This window comes from Moschus berezovskii, chromosome X (assembly GCF_049115385.1).
Source record: "Moschus berezovskii isolate FMDL1 chromosome X, NW_MosBer_1.0, whole genome shotgun sequence".
Taxonomy (NCBI): Eukaryota; Metazoa; Chordata; class Mammalia; order Artiodactyla; family Moschidae; genus Moschus; species Moschus berezovskii.
Genome location: NC_142488.1, coordinates 145,839,759 through 145,859,305, shown reverse-complemented (window position 1 = coordinate 145,859,305; position 19,547 = coordinate 145,839,759). Strand labels below are relative to the sequence as shown.

Below are 19,547 nucleotides of genomic sequence, written 5' to 3'. Positions count from 1 at the left end.
CAGTATCCTATCATTTTGCCCTTTGTTACTGTTCATGGGGTTCTCAAGGCAAGTATACTGAAGTGGTTTGCCATTCCCTTCTCCAGTGGACCACATTCGGCTGTAGGCCCCCCAAAAAAGCCACCACCACAAAGTGCTGGATGGCAAAAAAAGATGCTCTTGGTTGGCTGTCATCAGCAGTGAAACCCCAGGGCCACAATATGTCTCTCACCATACGCAGGCACTCTTCTCTTAGTCTCTGTGCTTCCTAGGAGGGTCACCCAGACTCCCATCTCACTTTTCCTCCCACACCACGCATGACAGTCAGTAACTACGTGGCACCACCTGGACCCATCTAGCATGTGGGTTCCACAATTGCAGCTTTGATTTTTCCAACGTGTGCCACAGAAAGGGCTCACTAGACAAAGGTAGCGGATGGTAAAGGGCCGAAACACACAACCGTCCAGCATCTTCCCTCTGCCTGTTGTTGTTCATTCAGTCATGTGTGACTCTTCACAAACCATGGATTGCAGTGCCCCAGGCTTCCCTGACCTTCACCATCCCCTATAACATGGTCAAATTCATATCCATCGAGTCGGGGATGCCATCCAACCAACTCATCCCCTGTCGTCCCCTTTTCCTCCTGCCTTCAATCTTTCTCATCATCTGGATGTTTGTCACTGAGTCAGTTCTTCGCATCAGGTGGCCAAAGTGTTGGAGCTTTTGTTTTCACAGAAATCAGTTAAAATGCATGAACTGGTATGAAAGAAAGAAAGAAAGGTGTATTTATTTACAGAACAAATGATTGTCTATGTAGGAAGACCAAAGGGGGGTATAAAAGAGCTATTACAATTAGTTAGGGAGTTTAACAAGCTTTCAGGATACAAGGAAACTCTTGAGAGGACTTGGACTGCAAGGAAAACAGAACAGTCCATGCTAAAGGAAATCTACCATGAACATTCATTGGAAGGACTGATGCTGATCCTGAAGCTCCTATACTTTGGCTACCTGATGTGAAGGGCCAACTAATTGGAAGAGACCCTGATGCTGGGGACAATCGAAGGAAACGGGAGAAGGGGGAGACAGAGGATGAGACGGCTAGCATCACCCACTCAATGGACATGAATTTGAGCAAATTCTTGGAGATAGTGGAGGACAGAGGAGTCTGGTGTGCTACAGTCCATGAGGGCACAAATACTCGGACATGAATTACAGACTGAGAACATTCATGTTTTATAAGAAAAGTGAAAAGTGCACTTGCTCTGTGAAGTCTGACTTCTAGAACCCCCATGAATTGTAGCCTGCAAGCTCCACTGTCCAGGATTTCTCCAGGCAAAAATACTAGAGTGGATTGCCATTACCTTCTCCAGAGGATATTCCCAACGCAGAGATTGAACCTGGGTCTACCACACTTCAGGCAGATTCTTTACCATCTGAGCCACCAGGGAAGGCCTCTGGTGATTGATCTTAATATTTAATATAAGTATAAAATGAGAACATATTCCAAAGTTACGACTGAATGATAGTATACAGCTTTCTTATTCTCCCACTTCTTCCATTGTCTTCAATTACGTTGTACTCCTTGAATATCTGAATCTCAGAACCTCCTCTTCAACTGAAAGACAAATGCAGTATGAGGAAGTGCAGAAGCTAAAAATAAAGTCAGAGACAGCACAGGAGCTCAGTTTTATTTTCTGCAGTTAACAATCACCAAACAAACTATGGAGACACTGAGCCTCCAAACAGCACCATAAGCATACGATGAAGCCCAATCAAACTACTGCAGAAAGCAATGCCCTGTGGAAGGACACTTGAGGCTAGGGCACATAGGCTAGGTTTACACCCCTCTTCCGTGCTGAGAAACAGGGGCCCCAAAGTGCTGCAAGGACCGCATCATCAGGGAAAGCTGCTCCTGACAGAAAGTTGCAGACCTCTGGAGCAGGCCTGAGTCTTCAGCAGTCAATCGGCTAAAAGGGAGCAAAAATGAAATTCAAGTTCCCGCCAAGAGGGAGGAAGAGGAGCGTGTCCTCCCTCTGTTTCCGCACACCGACAAGTCCAAACCACCACACTTTTCCTTGAGGTTTAACCCTCCACTGTGGCTCCTCCTGGGCCCAGACTGGCCCTGGCCACCACCCATCACCCCCGCCCCGGCCCAGCCCGCTTTAGAACTTACAGAACCAGCATGCGGCCATTTACTTCGAGCTCCTTCTGAATTGACCCTCTCAGTCGAGTACGTTGATTCAGGATGTGGCGGGCGATGTCGGCCTCCGCGTGTGATGAGAAAAGCACGTTGGGGCTGCTGGTGGAGATATGGTTAAGGAACCATCCGCATTTCTCATTTTGCCTATGTCAGACTCCCTGCTCACTGAGACATGCATTCTCCCACAAGGACACTGCCTAGAATGTCCAGACCTCCCAGACTATACCCTGAGGACAGCCTAGATATCAGCGCCCGGCCCTCTGTCTCTCTTCAGGTTGCTTTTCCTATCTTCCCCTGGCGGCCATACAAGCCCTGACCCATACTCTACAACTCCCTAGAGTACCCTTCTCCTACAGTTTAGTCCTCACCACCGGCAACCCTGGAAACCACCCCTTGCCGACACTCTGACCCCTGTGGCCACCTGGCCCAGCAGGGTTCCTGGAATAGGATACAACTGGAGAGCTCGATTACTCTGAACGGTGACTCCAGGTGCAGCATCTCCACCAGGCCCTGGAGTGTGGGGTGCCCCCGGGATCTGTGGAATGGCACTGACTGCACCACCTGACTCTCCTGCATTGCTGAGGACTCTGGGATCAGCCAGGTCAGCGGGACCAGAACGAACGACACGACGGACGGCATCACCAGGGCCAGGTGGGACGCCAGGGCCAGCGTGGCCACCAACACCACCCGGCATGCTGTGGCTGCCAGGTGCTGTGCCCGCTGCCAAGGCCACGTCACCTTCTTCTTCATTGGCTGCCCTGGTGGCTCCTCCACTGTGTGCCTCAGACTCCATCTTGAATCCCCTCCCCCTCCCTCAGTGGCGGGAAAGACTCAACCGTCCCTACAGACCACAGCCCTGCAGAGCAGTCCTGCTGTTCAGCATAGGCAGAGTGCATGCGCACAGATACCCTGGTACCGCCTCACGATTGTTTCCCACCAATCATTGGTTCTCGTGATGATCGCAGGTTCTCGGGCAATGGGTGACCCTGCTGAAACTTCATGCAGTAGTGTGCCGTGTCGCCCACAAGTGCCTTTTGCACCTGCTCTGGACACTGTAAGTCAGTCCTGCCTCAGGCCTGGAAACCTGCTAAATGGTTTAGCGGTGTGGCCCCTGGGTGTGTGGGCGCCAGCTCCTCATTGCGTGTGGTCATACAGACCCTGCCCCCCTCTTCAGCGCACGGGACTGTTTCTGGTCCAAGCCTGTAAACCCCAAGTGAGCCCCAGTCCCTGTGCACCTCCATGTCTGTGCCGCTGCCAACCTGGTCAAGGTCACAGGTGACCATCCTGCTGAGCGCATGTCCTTGTCATCAACTTCCAGAAAGAAGTCAGGCACAACTGGTTCATGCCTGGTCTGTACCCGTGGTGTCCCACACGTAGCTCACATGTGTGTTCTTGTGTGTGTCTAATCAGTTTCATGCACATGGGCATCTGCCTGTCCGAGTGTGTGTGTGTGTGTGTGTGTTTGTGCACGCACATGCGTGCGCCAAAGAGAGAGAGAGAGTGCATATGCACAGGTGCATGTACATGTCTGAGTGAGAATGTGGTCACGTGCATGCACATGAGAGTGTACGTGTTCTTGTGCACAGGGTCTTTCACATGGGCATGTGTGTGTGTCTGTGTGAAAGAGCATGTGTCAGAGGCATGCACTTTGGCATCTCTGTGTGCTTGTGTTCATGCGTAGGCGCATTTGCATGGTGGTGGACAGGACCCTGTCCTGGCGTATCGAAATTACAGACGTAGAGAGGGCTGTACCTGGGCGACTGGGGAGGGAAGCGAGGACTGCATTTGGACTCACTGGCGATGGCATGGGCCTGGGCATCTTGGGGCTCCAGGCACACAGACGCAGGGACTTCAGGCTGGGGATTTACCGCAGGCCTGCCAAAAGGATCAGTGGGAGCAGCTGCACACATGGGCTGTCGGAATGGTAGTGCCCACCAGGACACCATTAGTCACATGGCCTCTGCTCGCACAACTCTCGTGGGCTTTCCCTCTCCAGGAACAAAGTCTGGCAGCTCTCTGGAGGGCTGGACGTGCAGGCTCCCTTCAACTGGGTGGTGACCTAGTGTCTGCTGGCCTGCTGGTGTTGGTCTGTTTCTGTGTCTGGAAGGGGTCAACTTAACAGACACAGTGCAGCTGGGGGTGATGAAGGGGCTGGAGCACCACTGCCTGGGAGGTGGTGTGCGTTTCCCAGGAATAACTGGTGCCATAGGACGTGACGGGATCTGGGCCACTGCCCGAGGAGGAGGCAGGTACTTCCATGAGGCCTCTTGATCCTCACCCCCTGGCTGGATAGGACTCTCAGCGGCCCTCCAAACCCAAGGCCAGCAGCCTTCCCCACCTCCAGTGGAGGGATTAGATTTTTCTCCATTATCAACATTAGTTGTAATTTTGTAGGTGACCTTGACCACATTAAGAAAGTCTGCTTGTAGTCCTAGTTTTTGAAGAGTTTTTATCATAGTGGTCCTTGAATATTGTCAAATGCTTTTGTGGCATCTATCAGAATGATCATATGGTGTTTCTCCTGTGTTTTCCTCATATGATGAATAACGCTGGTTGAAGATTTCTTTATGCATAACCAAACTTTCATTCTTGGAATAGATCTCTTTTGGTCAGAATGCTTTATATATTGCTGGATTAAACTTGCTAACATTTCATTTTTGTGCTTAATGAAGAATATTGGTCTATGGTTTTCTTTTCTTCCAATGTCTTCATCCGGGTTTAGTATTTTTTCAGGCTAGCCCCATAAAATGATTTGAGAAGTGTTTCCTCTCCTCTACTGTATGCAAAAATTTGTATGGGCTTGGTGATATTTCTCCTTCATGCGTTTCATAGCATTCACTAGTTAAATCACATGGGCCTGGAGTTTTCTGTTCCATATATTTGATAGATTTAGGGATATTTAGGGTTTTCACATTCCTCTTGAGGTAGTGTTGGGAATTTGTGCCTTTCAAGAAAATATTAATTTCATCTATTTTTGCAAATTTTTTGGATTTTATACTTTTAAAATTTATTTTAATTGGAGGCTAATTACTTTACAATCTTGAAGTAAGTTTTGCCATACATTGACATGAATCAGCCATGGGTGTACATGTGTCCCACATCCTGAATCCCATTGCCAACTCCCTACCCATCCTATCCCTCAGGGTCATCCCAGTGCACCAGCTCCGAGTGCTCTGTCTCATGCATTGAACTTGGACTGGCAGTGTATTTCACATATGGTAATATATATGTTTTCATGCTATTCTCTGAAATAATGCCACACTCACCTTCTCCCACAGAGTCCAAAAGTCTGTTCTTCATCTCTGTGGTTCTTTTCCTATCTTGCGTATAGGATCATCATTACCATCTTTCTAAATCAATATATATGTGATAATATACTGTATTCGTGTTTATAGAGAGTGAAGTATAGAGTTACTTCACTCTGTATTGGCTCCATTTTCATACACATTATTAGAACTGATTCAAATTCATTCTTTTTAATAGCTGAGCAATATTCCATTGTGTATATCTACCACAGCTTCTTTATCCATTCGTCTAACGATGGGCACCTAGGTTGCTTGCATGTCCTAGCTATTGTAAACAGTGCTACGATGAAAATTGGGGTATACATGTCTCTTTCAAGTCTCGTTTCCTTGATGTGTACGCCCAGCAGTGGGATTGCTGCGTTGTATGGCAGTTCTATTTCCAGTTTTTCAAGGAATCTCCACACTGTTCCCCATAGTGGGTGTACTAGTTTGCTTTACCTCCAACAGTGTAGGAGAGTTTCCCTTCTCTCCACACCCTCTCCAGCATTAATTGTCTGAAGACTTTTTGATAGCAGCCATTCTGACCCACGTGAGGTGGTACCTCATTGCGGTTTTGATTTGCATTTCTCTGAAAATTAGTGATCTTTAGCATCTTTTCATGTGTTTGCTAGCCACCTGTATATCTTCTGTGGAGAAATGTCTATTTAGTACTTTGGCCCATTTTTTGAGTGGCTCATTTATTTTTCTGGAATTGAGCTGCATGTGCTGCTTCTATATTTTTGATATTAATTCTTTGTTGGTTGCACGTATGCTATTATTTTTTCCCATTCTGAAACCTGTTTTTCACCTTGCCTATACTTTCCATCTTTGTGCAAAATCTTTTCAGTTTAATTAGGTCCCATTTTTTATGTTTGCTTTCATTTCCATTGCTCTGTGGTGTGGGTCATGGAGGATCCTGCTGTGTTTTATCTCAGAGATTGTTTTGCCTATGCTTTCCTCTAGGACTTTTATAGTTTCTAGTCTTACAGTTAGATCTTTAATCCATTTTGGGTTTCCTTTTGTGTATAGTGTTTAAAACTGTTCTAGTTTCCTTCTTTTCAAAGTAGTGACCAGTTTTCCCAGCACCATTTGGTAAAGAGATTGTGTTTGCTGCAACATGTATTCTTGCCTCCTATGTCAAAGATAAGGTGTCCATAGGTGTGTGGATTTATCTCTGGGGTGTCAATTTTGTTCCATTGGTCTATACTTCTGTCTTTGTGCCAGGACCATACGGTCTTGATGACTGAAGCTTTGTAGTATAGTCTGAAGTCAGGCAGGTTGATTCCTCCACTTCCATTCTTTCTCAAGTTGGCTTTGGCTATTCGAGGTTTCTTGTATTTCCATACAAATTCTGAAGTTACTTGTTCTAGTTCTCTGAAAAATACCCTTGGTAGCTTGATAGTGATTGCACTGAATCTATATATTGCTTTGGGTAGTATACTCATTTTCACTATTTTGATTCTTCTGACCCAGGAACCAATGTTATATTTCTCCATCTATTTGTGTCATCTTTGATTTCTTTCATCAGTGTTTTACAGTTTTCTGTAGGTCTTTTGTTTCCTTAGGCAGATATATCCCTAAGTATTTTATTTTTTTCTTTGCAACGGTGAATGGAATTGTTTCCTATATTTCCCTTACTGTGTTCTCATTGTTAGTGTATAGAAATGCAAGAGATTTCTACGTGCTAATTTTATATCCTGCAACTTTACTATATTCATTGATTAGCTCTAGTAATTTTCTGGTGTGTTCTTTAGGGGTTTTGATATAGAGGATCATGTTATCTGCAAACAGTGAGAGTTTCACTTCTTCTTTTCCTTTCTGGATTCCTGTTGTTTCTTTTTCTTCTCTGATTGCTGTGAATTAAAATTCCAAAGCAATGTTGAGTTTCCTTTCAGCTTCCTAACTTTCCTTCCAAGGAGTAAGCGTCTTTTAATTTCACAGCTGCAAACAGCATCCGCAGTGATTTTGGAGCCCCAAAGAAATAAAGTCTGACACAGTTTCCACTGTTTTCCCATCTATTTCCCATAAATTTTTCCTGTAGTTGACATCTAATCTTACCGCATTGCGATCTGAATCGATGCTTGAAAGGATTTCGGTTTTTTTGAATTTACCAAGGCTAGATTTATGGCCCAGGATGTGATATATCCTGGAGAATGTTCTGTGTGCACTTGAGTAAAAGGTGAAATTAATTATTTTGGTGTGAAATGTCCTATAGATATCAATTAGGTCTAAGTGTTCCATCGTACAATTTCACATTTGTGTTTCCTTGCTAATTTTCTGTTTGGTTGATCTATCCATAGAGGGGAGTGGACTATTAAAGTCTCCCTCAATTATTGTGTTACTGTTAATTTCCCCTTTCAGGGTTTTAGCATTGACCTTACATATTGCGGTGCTCCTATGTTGGATTATCTTCTTGTTGAATTGATCCTTTGATCATTATGTAGTGTCCTTCTTTTTCTTTTTCCACGGCCTTTATTTCAAAGTATATTTTATCTGATATCTCTTATCTGTATTGCTACTCCTGCCTTCTTTTGTCTCCAATTGCATGAAATATCTTTTTCTAGCACTTCACTTTCAGGCTGTATGTATCCCTTGGTTTGAGGAGGTCTCTGGTGCACAGCATATATAGTGCCCTTGTTTTCGTATCCATTCAACCAGTCTTTGTTTTTGGTTGGGGCATTCATCCCATTTACATTTAAGGTAATTATTGGTGAGAGTGATCATGTTGCCTTTTACTTTGTTTTTTTTGGTCCGAGTTTATACACCTTTTCTGTGTTTCCTGTCTAGAGAAGATCCTTTAGCATTTGTTGATGAGCTGGTTTGGTGGTGCTGAATTCTCTCACCTTTGCTTGTCTGTAAAGCTTTTGATTTCTCCTTCATATTGGAATGAAATGCTTGCTGAGTAGAGTAATATGGGTTGCAGTGTCTTCACTTTCATCACTTTAAGTATGTCCTGCCATTCACTCCTGGCCTGAAGAGTTTCCATTGAAAGATCAGCCGTTATCCTTATGGGGATCCCCCCTTGTGTGTTATTTGTTGCTTTTCCCTTGCTGCTTTTAATATTTCTCTTCGTGTTTGATCTTCACTAATTTGATTAACATGTGTCTTCTGGTGTTTCTCCTTGGGTGTATCCTGTTTGGGACTCTCTGGGTTTCTTGGACTTGGCTGGCTATTTCCTTCCCATTTTGGGGAAGTTTTCAACTATTACCTCCTCAAGTATTTTCTCATGGCCTTTCTTTTTGTCTTCTTCTTCTGGGACTCCTATGATTTGAATGTTGGGACATTTACCATTGTCCCAGAGGTCTCTGTACTTGTCCTCAATTCTTTTAATTTTCCCCCCTTTCTACTTCATTTATTTCCACAATTCTATCTTCCACCTCACCTATCCCATCCTCTGCCTCAGGTGATTTTTGGTTGGTTCCCTCCAGAGTGCTGTTGAAGTTCGTTCTTGCATGATTCATTATTGATTGCCTTTTTTTATATTTCTCCTAGGTCCTTGTTAAACATTTCTTCAGGCCAGTTCAGTTCAGTTCAGTCGCTCAGTCATGTCCGACTCTCCACGACCCCATGAATCACAGCACGCCAGGCCTCCCTGTCCATCACCAACTCCCGGAGTACACTCAAACTCATGTCCACAGAGTCGGTGATGCCATCCAGCCATCTCATTCTCCGTCGTCCCCTTCTCCTCCCGCCCCCCCAGCATCAGAGTCTTTTCCAGTGAGTCAACTCGTCGCATGAGGTGGCCAAAGTATTGCAGTTTCAGCTTTAGCATCAGTCCCTCCAATGAACATCCAGGATTGATCTCCTTTAGAATGGACTGGTTGGATGTCCTTGCAGTCCAAGGGACTCTCAAGAGTCTTCTCCAACACCACAGTTCAAAAGCATCGATTCTTCGGCGATCAGCCTTCTTCATAGTCCAACTCTCACATCCATACATGACCACGGGAAAAACCATTGCCTTGACAAGACGGACCTTGGTTGGCAAAGTAATGTCTCTGCTTTTTAATATACTATCAAGGTTGGTCATAACTTTCCTTCCAAGGAGTAAGTGCCTTTTAATTTCATGGCTGCAATCAGCATCTGTAGTGATTTTGGAGCCCAAAAAAATAAAGTCTGACACTGTTTCCACTGTTTTTCCATCTATTTCCCATGAAGTGATGGGACAAGATACCATGATCTTTGTTTTCTGAATGTTGAGCTTCAAGCCAACCTTTTCACTCTCCTCTTTCACTTTCATCAAGAGGCTTTTGAGTCCCTCTTCACTTTCTGCCCTAAGGGTGGTGTCATCTGAATATCTGAGGTTATTGATATTTCTCCCGGCAATCTTGATTCCAGCTTGTGCTTCTTCCAGCCCAGCGTTCCTCATGATGTACTCTGAATATAAGTTAAATAAGCAAGGTGACAATATACAACCTTGACGTACACCTTTTCCTATTTGGAACCAGTCTGTTGTTCCATGTACAGTTCTGACTGTTGCTTCCTGACCTGCATACATGTTTCTCAAGAGGGAGATCAGGTGGTCTTACATCGTCTCAATCCTTGTCTCCAGTCTATTTATCTGTAACTCCATTTTGTTTTCAAGATTTTGGATCACCTTTACTATCATTATTATGAATTCTTTTTCAGATAAACTCCCTATATGCTCCTCTTTTGCTTGGTTTGGTGGGCTTTTATCGTGGTCCTTTACCTGCTGCTATTTTTCTGCCTTTTCATTTTGTTTCGAATGCTGTGTTTCGGCTGGCCTTTCTGTAGGTTGTAAGTTTGTGGTTCCTCTTTATCGTGGAGGTTGCTCCCTGTGGGTGGGGTTGGACTAGTGGCTTATCAAAGTTCCTGTTTAAGGAAGCTTGCATCTGTGTTCTGGTGGGTGGAGCTGGATCTCTTCTCACTTCAGTGCAATGAAGTGTCCAGCAATGAGTTCTGGGGTGTCTATGGGTTTGGCGTGACTTTGGGCAGCCTGTATTTTCATGCTCAAGGCTATGCTCCTGCTTTGGTGGAGAATCAGCATGGTATATCTTGTTCTGGATCTTGTTGGCTCTTGGGTGGAGCTCAGTTTCAGTGCAGTTATGGAGCCTTTTGGATGAGCACTTGTCGATTAATGGTCCCTGGAGTCAGGAGTTTTCCGGTGTTCTCAAGTGCTGGTCTTAAGCCTCCTGCCTCTGGATTTCAGTCGTATTCCTACAGTAGCCTCAAGACTTCTCCATCCTTATAGTACAGTTGATAAAACGTCTAGGTCAACGGTGAAAAGATTCTCCACAGTGTGCAGCATCCAAAGAGGTTCAGAGTTACATGAAGAAAAGAAGAGAGAGGAGAGAATAGAGGTGAATAGGAGGAGAAGAGGGGGAGTCAAAAGGGGAGAGATCCATCGATCTGGTAATCAATTGTCTAAGTGCTCTGAATAGTCTAGACCACCCAGAGAGGTTTACGGAGTTGCATAGAGAAGATAAGAGGGAGGGAGTTGAAGGGTGACCTGGGCACAAAAGGGAGAGTCAAAAGGGGAGAAAGCAGCAATGCCAGTAATCACGTATATATATGAAATTTCCTTTTAAAATAAGGTCTTTTGTTGCAAGGTAATAGTATGTTATAAACATGAAAATTAAAGGAGTATTAAAGAGCTTAAACAGAAAAAAATGTAAAAATGTATGGAATAAAAATATATTTAGGGATCTTTCTGGACCTGCTGAGTGCTGTGTGCGGTCAGTTCTGCTTCAGATAGCTCCTTAATCCAGTTTACACTTCTTCTCAAGGACTTTAGGCCCCTTCCAATGTTTAGTCCATGCTGACTCCATGGTTTTAATCTGTTGCACCTGTCACTTCCAGAGCTCTTCCCACTTCTTTGTATATTTTGACTTCCTCTCTTTGCAAGTCTCTTCAGTGTCTAATTTCCACCCTGACATAAAGGGGCAAAGGTGGCCACTTATTTAGTCTCACTTGTTCAGTTGTGTTTTCAGGGAGGGAGTTCAGTTCTGTTCAGTTCAGTCACTCAGTCGTTTCCGACTCTTTTCGACCCCGTGGACTGCAGCATGACAGGCCTCGCTGTCCATCACCAACTCCCAGAGTTTACTCCAACTCATGTCCATCGAGTCAGTGATGCCATCTAACCATCTCATTCTCTGTCGTCCCCTTGTCCACCTGCCCTCTATCTTTCCCAGCTTGAGGGTCTTTTCAAATGAATCAGCGCTTTGCATTAAGAGGCCAAATATTGGAATTTCAGCTTAAACATCAGTCCTTCCAGTGAATACTCAGGATTGATTACCTTTAGGATGGACTGGTTGGATCTCCTTGTAGTCCAAGGGACTCTCAAGAGTCTTTTCCAACACCACAGTGCAACAGCAACAATTCTTCAGCGGTCTGACTTCATGATAGTCTAACTCTCACATCCATATGTGACTGCTGGAAAAGCCATAGAGCCTTGTCTCTGCTTTTTAATATGCTGTATCGATTGGTCGTAACTTTCCTTCCAAGGAGTAAGCGTCTTTTAATTTCATGGCTGCAGCCACCATCTGCAGTGATTTTGGAGACCCCCAACATAAATTCTGCGACTGTTTCCACTCTTTCCCAATCTGTTTGCCATGAAGTGATGGGACTGGATACCATGATCATAGTTTTCTGAATCTTGAGTTTTAAGCCAACTTTTTCACTGTCCTCTTTCACTTTCATCAAGAGGCTCTTTAGTTATTCTTCCCTTCTGCGAATAGGGTGGTTTCATCTGCATATATGAGGTTATTGATACTTGTACCAGAAATCTTGATTCCACCTTGTGCTTCATCCATCCCAGCATTTCTCATGACATACTCTGCATGTAAGTTCAAAAAACAAGGTGACAATATACAGCCTTGACGTATACATTTTCCTATTTGGAAAATGTCTGTTGTTGCATATTCAGTTCTAACTATTGCTTCCTTATCTGCATCCAGATTTTCAAGAGGCCGGTCACGTGGTCTGGTATTCCCATCTCTTTCATTATATTCCACAGTTTATTATGATCCACACAGTCAAAGGCTTTGGCTTAGTCAGTAAAGCGGAAATAGATGTTTGTTTGGTTTTTCTCTGGAACTCTCTTGCTTTCTCCATGATCCAGCGGACGTTGGCAATTTGATATCTGCTTTCCTGCCTTTTATAAAACTAGCTGAACATATGGAAGTTCACGGTTCATGTACTGCTAAAGCCTGGCTCGGAGAAATTTGAGCAATACTTTACTAGCGTGAGAGATGAGTGCAATTGTGCGGTAGTTTCAGCATTATTTTGCAATGCCTTTCTTTGGGATTGGAATAAAAACTGACCTTTTCCAGTCCTGAGGCCACTGCTGAGTTTTCCAAATTTGATGGCGTATTCAGTGCAGCACTTTCATCTGCAGCATCCTCTTTTAGGATTTGAAATAGCTCAACTGGAATGCCATCACGTCCACTAGCTTTGTTTGTAATGATACTTCCTAAGGCCCCCTAGACTTCACATTCCAGGATGTCTGGCTCTAGGTGAGTGATCACACCATCATGATTATCTGGGTCCTGACGATCATTCTGTACAGTTCTTCTGTGTATTCTTGCCACGTCTTCTTAATATCTTCTGCTTCTGTTAGGTCCCTACCATTTCTGTCCTTTATTGAGCCCATCTTTACATGAAATGTTCCCTTGGTATCTAATTTTCTTGAAGAGATTTCTAGTCTTTCCCATTCTATTGTTTTCCTCTATTTTCTTAGCATTGATCACTGAGGAAGTCTTTATTATCTCTCCTTGCTATGTTTTGGAACTCTGCATTCGAGTAGGTATATCTTTCCTTTTATCTTTTGCTTTTCTCTTCTCTTCTTTTCATACCTATTTGTAAGGCCTCCTCAGACAGCCATTTTGCTTTTTCGCATTTCCTTCTCTTGGAGATGGTCTTGATCCCTGTCTCCTGTACAGTGTCATGAAGCTCGGTCCATAGTTCATCAGGCACTCTGTCTATCCGAACTAGCCCCTTAAATCTATTTCTCACTTCCACTGTACAATTGTAAGGGATTTGATTTATGTCATAGTGGAATGGTCTACTGTATTTCCCTACTTTCCTCAATCGAACTCTGAAATTGGCAATACGGAGCTCATGATGTGAGCCACAGCCATCGCCTGGTCTTTTTTTGATGACTCTATAGAGCTTCTCCATTTTTGGCTGCAAAGCATATAATCAATCGGATTTTTTATGAATTCTACACACTAATCAATCTGATTAGGATGAATTCTGCATACTAACAACAAAAAATAGAAAAAAATGAAACTGAAATATTGATATCTATAATAGTAATGAAAGATGAAAATATTTAAGAATACATTTAACCAAGGGAATGCAAGACTTGTACATTAAAAAATGCAATATATTGCTTGAATAAATTAAAGAGGACCAGATGGCTTCACCGGTGAATTCCACCAAAAATTTGGAGAAGAGCTAACACCTATCCTACTCAAGCTCTTCCAGAAAATTGCAGAGCAAGGTAAACTGCCAAACTCATTCTTTGAGGCCACCATCACTTTAATACCAAAGCCAGACAAAGATGCCACAAAAAAGGGAACTACAGGCCAATATTTCTGATGAACATGGATGCAAAAATCCTCAACAACATTCTAGCAAACAGAATGGCACAACATATTAAAAAAGATCATAAAACATAACCAAGGGGGCTTTATCCTAGGGATTCAAGAATTCTTCAGTATTCACAAATCAATCAATGTGATACACCACATTAACAAATTGAAAGATGAAAATCATGCAGTTATCTCAATAGATGCAAACAAAGCCTTTGACAAAATTCAATATCCATTTATGATAAAAAAAACAAAACCTTTCAAAAAGCAGGCATGGAAGGAACATATCAACATAATAAAAACCATATATGAGAAGCTCACAGCAAAAGTATCCTCAATGGTGAAAACTTGAAATCATTTCCCCTAAAGTCAGGGGTGGCCACTGTCACCACTAGTGCTCAACATAGTTTTGGAAGATTTAGCTACAGCAATCAGAGAAGAAAACGAAATAAACCGAATCCAGGTTGGAAAAGAAGAAGTAAAACTATCACTGTTTGCAGATGACATGATCCTCTACACAGAAAACCCAAAAAACAATAGTAGAAAATTACTAGAGCTAATCAATGAATATAGTAAAGTTGCAGGATATAAAATGAACACACAGAAATCCACTGCATTCCTATACACTAACAATGAGAGAACAGAAAGAGAAATTAAGGAAATAATTCCGCTCACCATTGCAAAGAAAAAAAAAAAAAACTTAGAAATTAATCTACTGATCTATATTTCTGTCTTTATGCCAGTACCATACTGTCTTGATGACTGTGGCTTTGTAGTAGAGGCTGAAGTCCGGCAGGTTAATTCCCCAAGTTCCATTCTTCTTCTTCAAGATTGCTTTGGCTATTCAAGGTTTTTTGTATTTCCATACAAATTGTGAGATTATTTGTTCTAGTTCTGTGAAAAATATCGTTGGTAGCTTCATAGGGATTGCATTGAATGTATAAATTACTTTGGGTAGTATACTCATTTTTACAATATTTATTCTTCCAATCCACGAACACGGTATATTTCTCCATCTATTAGTGTCCTCTTTGATCACTTTCACTAGTGTTTTATAGTTTTCTATGTACAAGTATTTTGTTTCCTTAGGTAGATATATTCCTAAATATTTAATTCTTTTGGTTGCAACAATGAATGGAATAGTTTCCTTAATTTCTCTTTCTATTTTCTCATTATTAGTGTATAAGAATGCAAGGGATTTCTGTGTGTTGATTTTATATCCTGCAACTTTACTATATTCATTGATTAGCTCTAGTAATTTTCTACTATTGTTTTTTGGGTTTTCTATGTAGAGGATCATGTCATCAGCGAACAGTGAAAGTTTTATTTCTTCTTTTCCAATTCGGATTCCATTTATGTCTTTTTCTGCTCTGACTGCTATAGCCAAATCTTCCAGAACTATGTTGAATAGTAGTGGTGAGAGTGGGCACCCTTGTCTTGTTTCTGACTTTAGGGGAAATGCTTTCAGTTTTTCACCGTTGAGGATAATGTTGCTGTGTGTTTGTCATATGTAGCTTTTATTATGTTGAGATATGTCCCTTCTATTCCCATTTTCTGGAGGGTTTTTATCATAAATGGATGTTGAATTTTGTCGAAGGCTTTCTCTGCATCTATTGAGATAATCATATGATTTTTATTTTTCAGTTTGTTAATGCGGTGTATTACATTGATTGTTTTGTGGATATTGAAGAATCCTTGCATTCCTGGGATAAAGCCCACTTGGTCATGATGTATGATCTTCTTAATGTGTTGTTGGATTCTGATTGCTAGAATTTTGTTAAGGATTTTTGCATTTATGTTCATCAGTGATCTTGGCCTGTAGTTTTCTTTTTTTGTGGGATCCTTACCAGGTTTTGCCCAGAGATAAATGCACGCACCTATGGAAACCTTATCTTTGACGAAAGAGGGAAGAATATAAAATGGAGAAAAGACAGTCTCTTTAACAAGTGGTGCTGGGAAAACTGGACAGCCACTTGTAAAAGAATGAAACTAGAACACTTCCTAACACCATACACCAAAATAAACTCAAAATGGATTAGAGAGCTAAATGTAAGAAGAGAAACTATAAAACTCCTAGAGGAGAACGTAGGCAAAACACTCTCCGAGATAAATCACAGCAGGATCCTCCAAGACCCACCTCCCAGAATATTAGAACTAAAATCAAAAATAAACAAATGGGACCTAATTAAAATCAAAAGCTTTTGCACAGCAAACGAAACTATAAGCAAGGTGAAAAGACAGCCTTCAGAATGGGAGAAAATAATAGCAAATGAAGCAACTGATAAAGGATTAATCTCCAAAATATACAAGCAGCTCCTGCACCTCAATTCCAGAAAACTAAGTGACCCAATCAAAAAAATGGGCCAAAGAACGAAACAGAAATTTCTCCAAAGAAGACATAAAGATGGCTAACAAACACATGAAAAAACGCTCAACATCCCTCATAATCAGAGAAATGCAAATTAAAACCATAATGAGATACCATTTCACACCAGTCAGAATGGCTGCTATCCAAAAGTCTACATGCAATAAATGCTGGAGAGGGTGTGGAGAGGAGGGAACCCTCTTACACTGTTGGTGGGAATGCAAACTAGTACAGCCACTATGGAGAACAGTGTGGAGACTCCTCAAAAAACTGGAAATAGAACTGCCATATGATCCAAAAATCGCACTCCTGGGCATACACACCGAGGAAACCGGAATTGAAAGAGACACATGTACTCCAATGTTCATTGCAGCACTGTTTATAATAGCCAGGACATGGAAGCGACCTAGCTGTCCATCTGCAGATGAATGGATAAGAAAGCTTTGGTACATATACACAATGGAGTATTACTCAGCCATTAAAAAGAATGCATTTGAACCAGTCTAATGAGGTGGATGAAACTAGAGCCTATTATACAGAGTTAAGTAAGCCACAAAGAAAAACACCAATACAATATACAACGCATATATATGGAATTTAGAAAGATGCAAATGATAACCCTGTATACAAGACAGCAAAAGAGACACAGATGTATAGAACAGTCTTTGAGACTCTGTGTGAGAGGGTGAGGGTGGGATGGTTTGGGAGAATGGCATTGAAACATGTATATTATCATATGTGAAACGAATTGCCAGTTCAGGGTCGATGCATGTTACAGGATGCTCGGGGCTGGTATGCGGGGATGACCCAGAGGGAGGATAAGGGGAGGAGGGTGGTGGGAGGTGGGTTTGGGAGGGGGAACTCATGTACACCCTGGGCGGATTCATGTCAATGTATGGCAAAACCAACCAATATAATAAAAAAAAAAGTGGCATGATTAAAATAAGAAAAAATAAATAAAACAGATAAACAACAGGAACCTACAATATAGCACAAGGAACTATGCTCAATACTCTGTAATAACCTAAGTGGGAAAAGAATTTGAAAAAGAATAGTACGTGTGTGTGTGTGTGTATATATATGTACAGATATATATATGAATCACTTTGCTGTATACCTGAAACTAACACAATATTGTTGATCAACTACACTCCAGTATAAAATAAAAAAGTAAAATTCATGTGCTTTGGGAAAAAAGGAAGATTCAGAGGATAAGAAAGAATTCTTATCAGTTAAAAATATTATACAGATATAAGAATTTCTCTAGGCAGCTTGGATGATGAAGTTGACATGTCTTCTGATAAAGGAAACAAAAAGACAAGAGAATGGAAAATAAGAGAGAAAAGAGTAGTAATAGCTGGATTCCTGTATAGACAAATAGGCCAGAGGACCTCAAATTCCAGTCCCTCAAATACTAGTGTGTGTGGAAAGTAACTGAGTGATCTGCTCTCTTCTTCCGCCCCAGGACTGCCGTGGTAGTGGCTGAGAGGACTGATACTCAGCCACTAGTGGGAACTGTGTGGTTGGAAGGAGTTGTATGAAGGCTGTGTGGACTGGTGCCTGAAGGTTCATGTCAGGATGTAGGGCACTAGCAAAGAGGCACCAAACAAAGATGCTGTAGCCCAAATCTTATTAAGACAATCAGTGGAGGCCCAATAAACCTGGTTGGCATGGAACTGGACATCCTTCCCTCAAGCCCCTATTTGCTGATGTCATGGAAGCTACTCCACTACCCAGCAAGGAGAAAAGAGGGAGCAGGAGCCAGGGGCTGGGTGGGAGTGGCAAAAATTTTAGAGGCCAAGATTTGGTGGGAAGAGTTTGGGTTATTTTGAATTGGCCAGTGTGTGTTCTTTTATGAGGTAGAAATAGGGACTTGAGAACTGTTAATAAAATTATAGTGGTGTCCAAAAAGTTACTCTATCTCCATCCAACTTTTGTACTTGAAAACCATACTAATCATATGGTCACTAAGGATAAAGAAAATAAAGTACATGGCTATCATGCATCTATATAAAAAAAGAAATCAATCTACTTAAAGAAACAAAAGACCTATATGTAGAAAATTATAAAACACTGATGAAAGGAATCAAAGATGACACAGATAGATAGAGAAATATACCATGTTCATGGATCAAAACAGTCAAAATAGTGAAAATGATTATACTACCCAAAGCAATGCATAGATTCAATGCAATCCCTATCAAGCTACCAACGGTATTTTTCAGAGAACTAGAATAAATAATTTCAGAAGTTGTATGGAAATACAAGAAACCTCGAAAAGCCAAAGCAACCTTGAGAAAGAAGAATGGAACGGGAAGTATCAACCTACCTGACTTCAGATTATACTACAAAGCTGCACTCATCAAGACAGTATGGACCTGGCAAAGAGACAGAAATATAGAGAAATGGAACAAAATAGAAAAACCAGAGATAAATCCACACACCTATGGGCACCTTTTATTTGACAAAAGAGGCAAGAATATACAATGGAGAAAAGACAATCTGTTTACCAAATGGTGCTGGGAAAACCGGTCAACCACGTGGAAAAGAATGAAACTAGAACACTTTTTAAATTGTACACAAAAGGAAGCCCAAAATGGATTAAAGATCTAAATGTAATACCAGAAACTATAAACTTCCTAAGGAAAATGTAGGCAAAACACTATCTGAGATAAATCACAGCAGGATCCTCTATGACCCATCCCCAGAGCAATGGAAATGAAAGCAAAAGGAAACAAATGTGACCTAATTAAACTGAAAAGCTTTTACACAACGAAAGAAACTTTATGCAAGGTGAAAGACAGTCTTCAGAAAGGGAACAAATAATTGCAAACGAAGCAACTGACAAAGAATTAATGTCGAAAATATACAAGAAGCACATGCAGCTCAATTCTAGAAAAATAAACGACCCAGTCAAAAAATGGGCCAAAGCACTGAAGAGACATTTCTCCAGAGAAGATATACAGATGCCTAGCAAATACATGAAAATATGCCCAACATCACTCATTATCAGAGAAATGCAAGTCAAAACTACAATGAGGTACCATCTCACACTGGTCAGAATGGCTTCTATCAAAACATCTTCAGACAATAAATGCTGGAGAGGGTGTGGAGAGAAGGGAACCCTCCTACACTGTTTGGGGTAATGGAAACTAGTACAGCCACTA

The 19,547-nt window shown here is 42.0% G+C and overlaps 1 protein-coding gene across 2 annotated transcripts; it reads right to left on the bottom strand.

The window, feature by feature from the left end:
• Nucleotides 1-1,659: 1,659 nt before the first annotated feature.
• Nucleotides 1,660-2,987, bottom strand: LOC148773531 (EKC/KEOPS complex subunit LAGE3-like). 2 transcript variants are annotated; one of them, XM_088833866.1, is made up of 3 exons: nucleotides 2,632-2,987; nucleotides 2,153-2,278; nucleotides 1,660-1,946 (listed from the first exon to the last, which is right to left on the bottom strand). In XM_088833866.1, the coding sequence occupies exons 1-3, from the start codon at nucleotides 2,970-2,972 to the stop codon at nucleotides 1,817-1,819; spliced, it is 597 nt and encodes a 198-aa protein (XP_088689992.1). In that variant the 5' UTR covers nucleotides 2,973-2,987; the 3' UTR covers nucleotides 1,660-1,816. The 2 variants fall into 2 exon arrangements, with proteins under 2 accessions (XP_088689992.1, XP_088689991.1); XM_088833865.1 differs by having other exon boundaries at nucleotides 2,153-2,275; nucleotides 2,581-2,972.
• Nucleotides 2,988-19,547: the final 16,560 nt, after the last annotated feature.

Bases quoted from the DNA above. Each gene is read 5' to 3' on its own strand.
- LOC148773531 (XM_088833865.1), bottom strand. From the start codon at position 2,972: ATGGAGTCTGAGGCACACAGTGGAGGAGCCACCAGGGCAGCCAATGAA. The intron at 2,276-2,580 runs GTCGGCAAGGGG...CTCCACCAGCAG, and splicing joins GTGGCCACAGGGGTCAGAGT to CCCCAACGTGCTTTTCTCAT. The intron at 1,947-2,152 runs GTAAGTTCTAAA...GCTCCCTTTTAG, and splicing joins AATGGCCGCATGCTGGTTCT to CCGATTGACTGCTGAAGACT.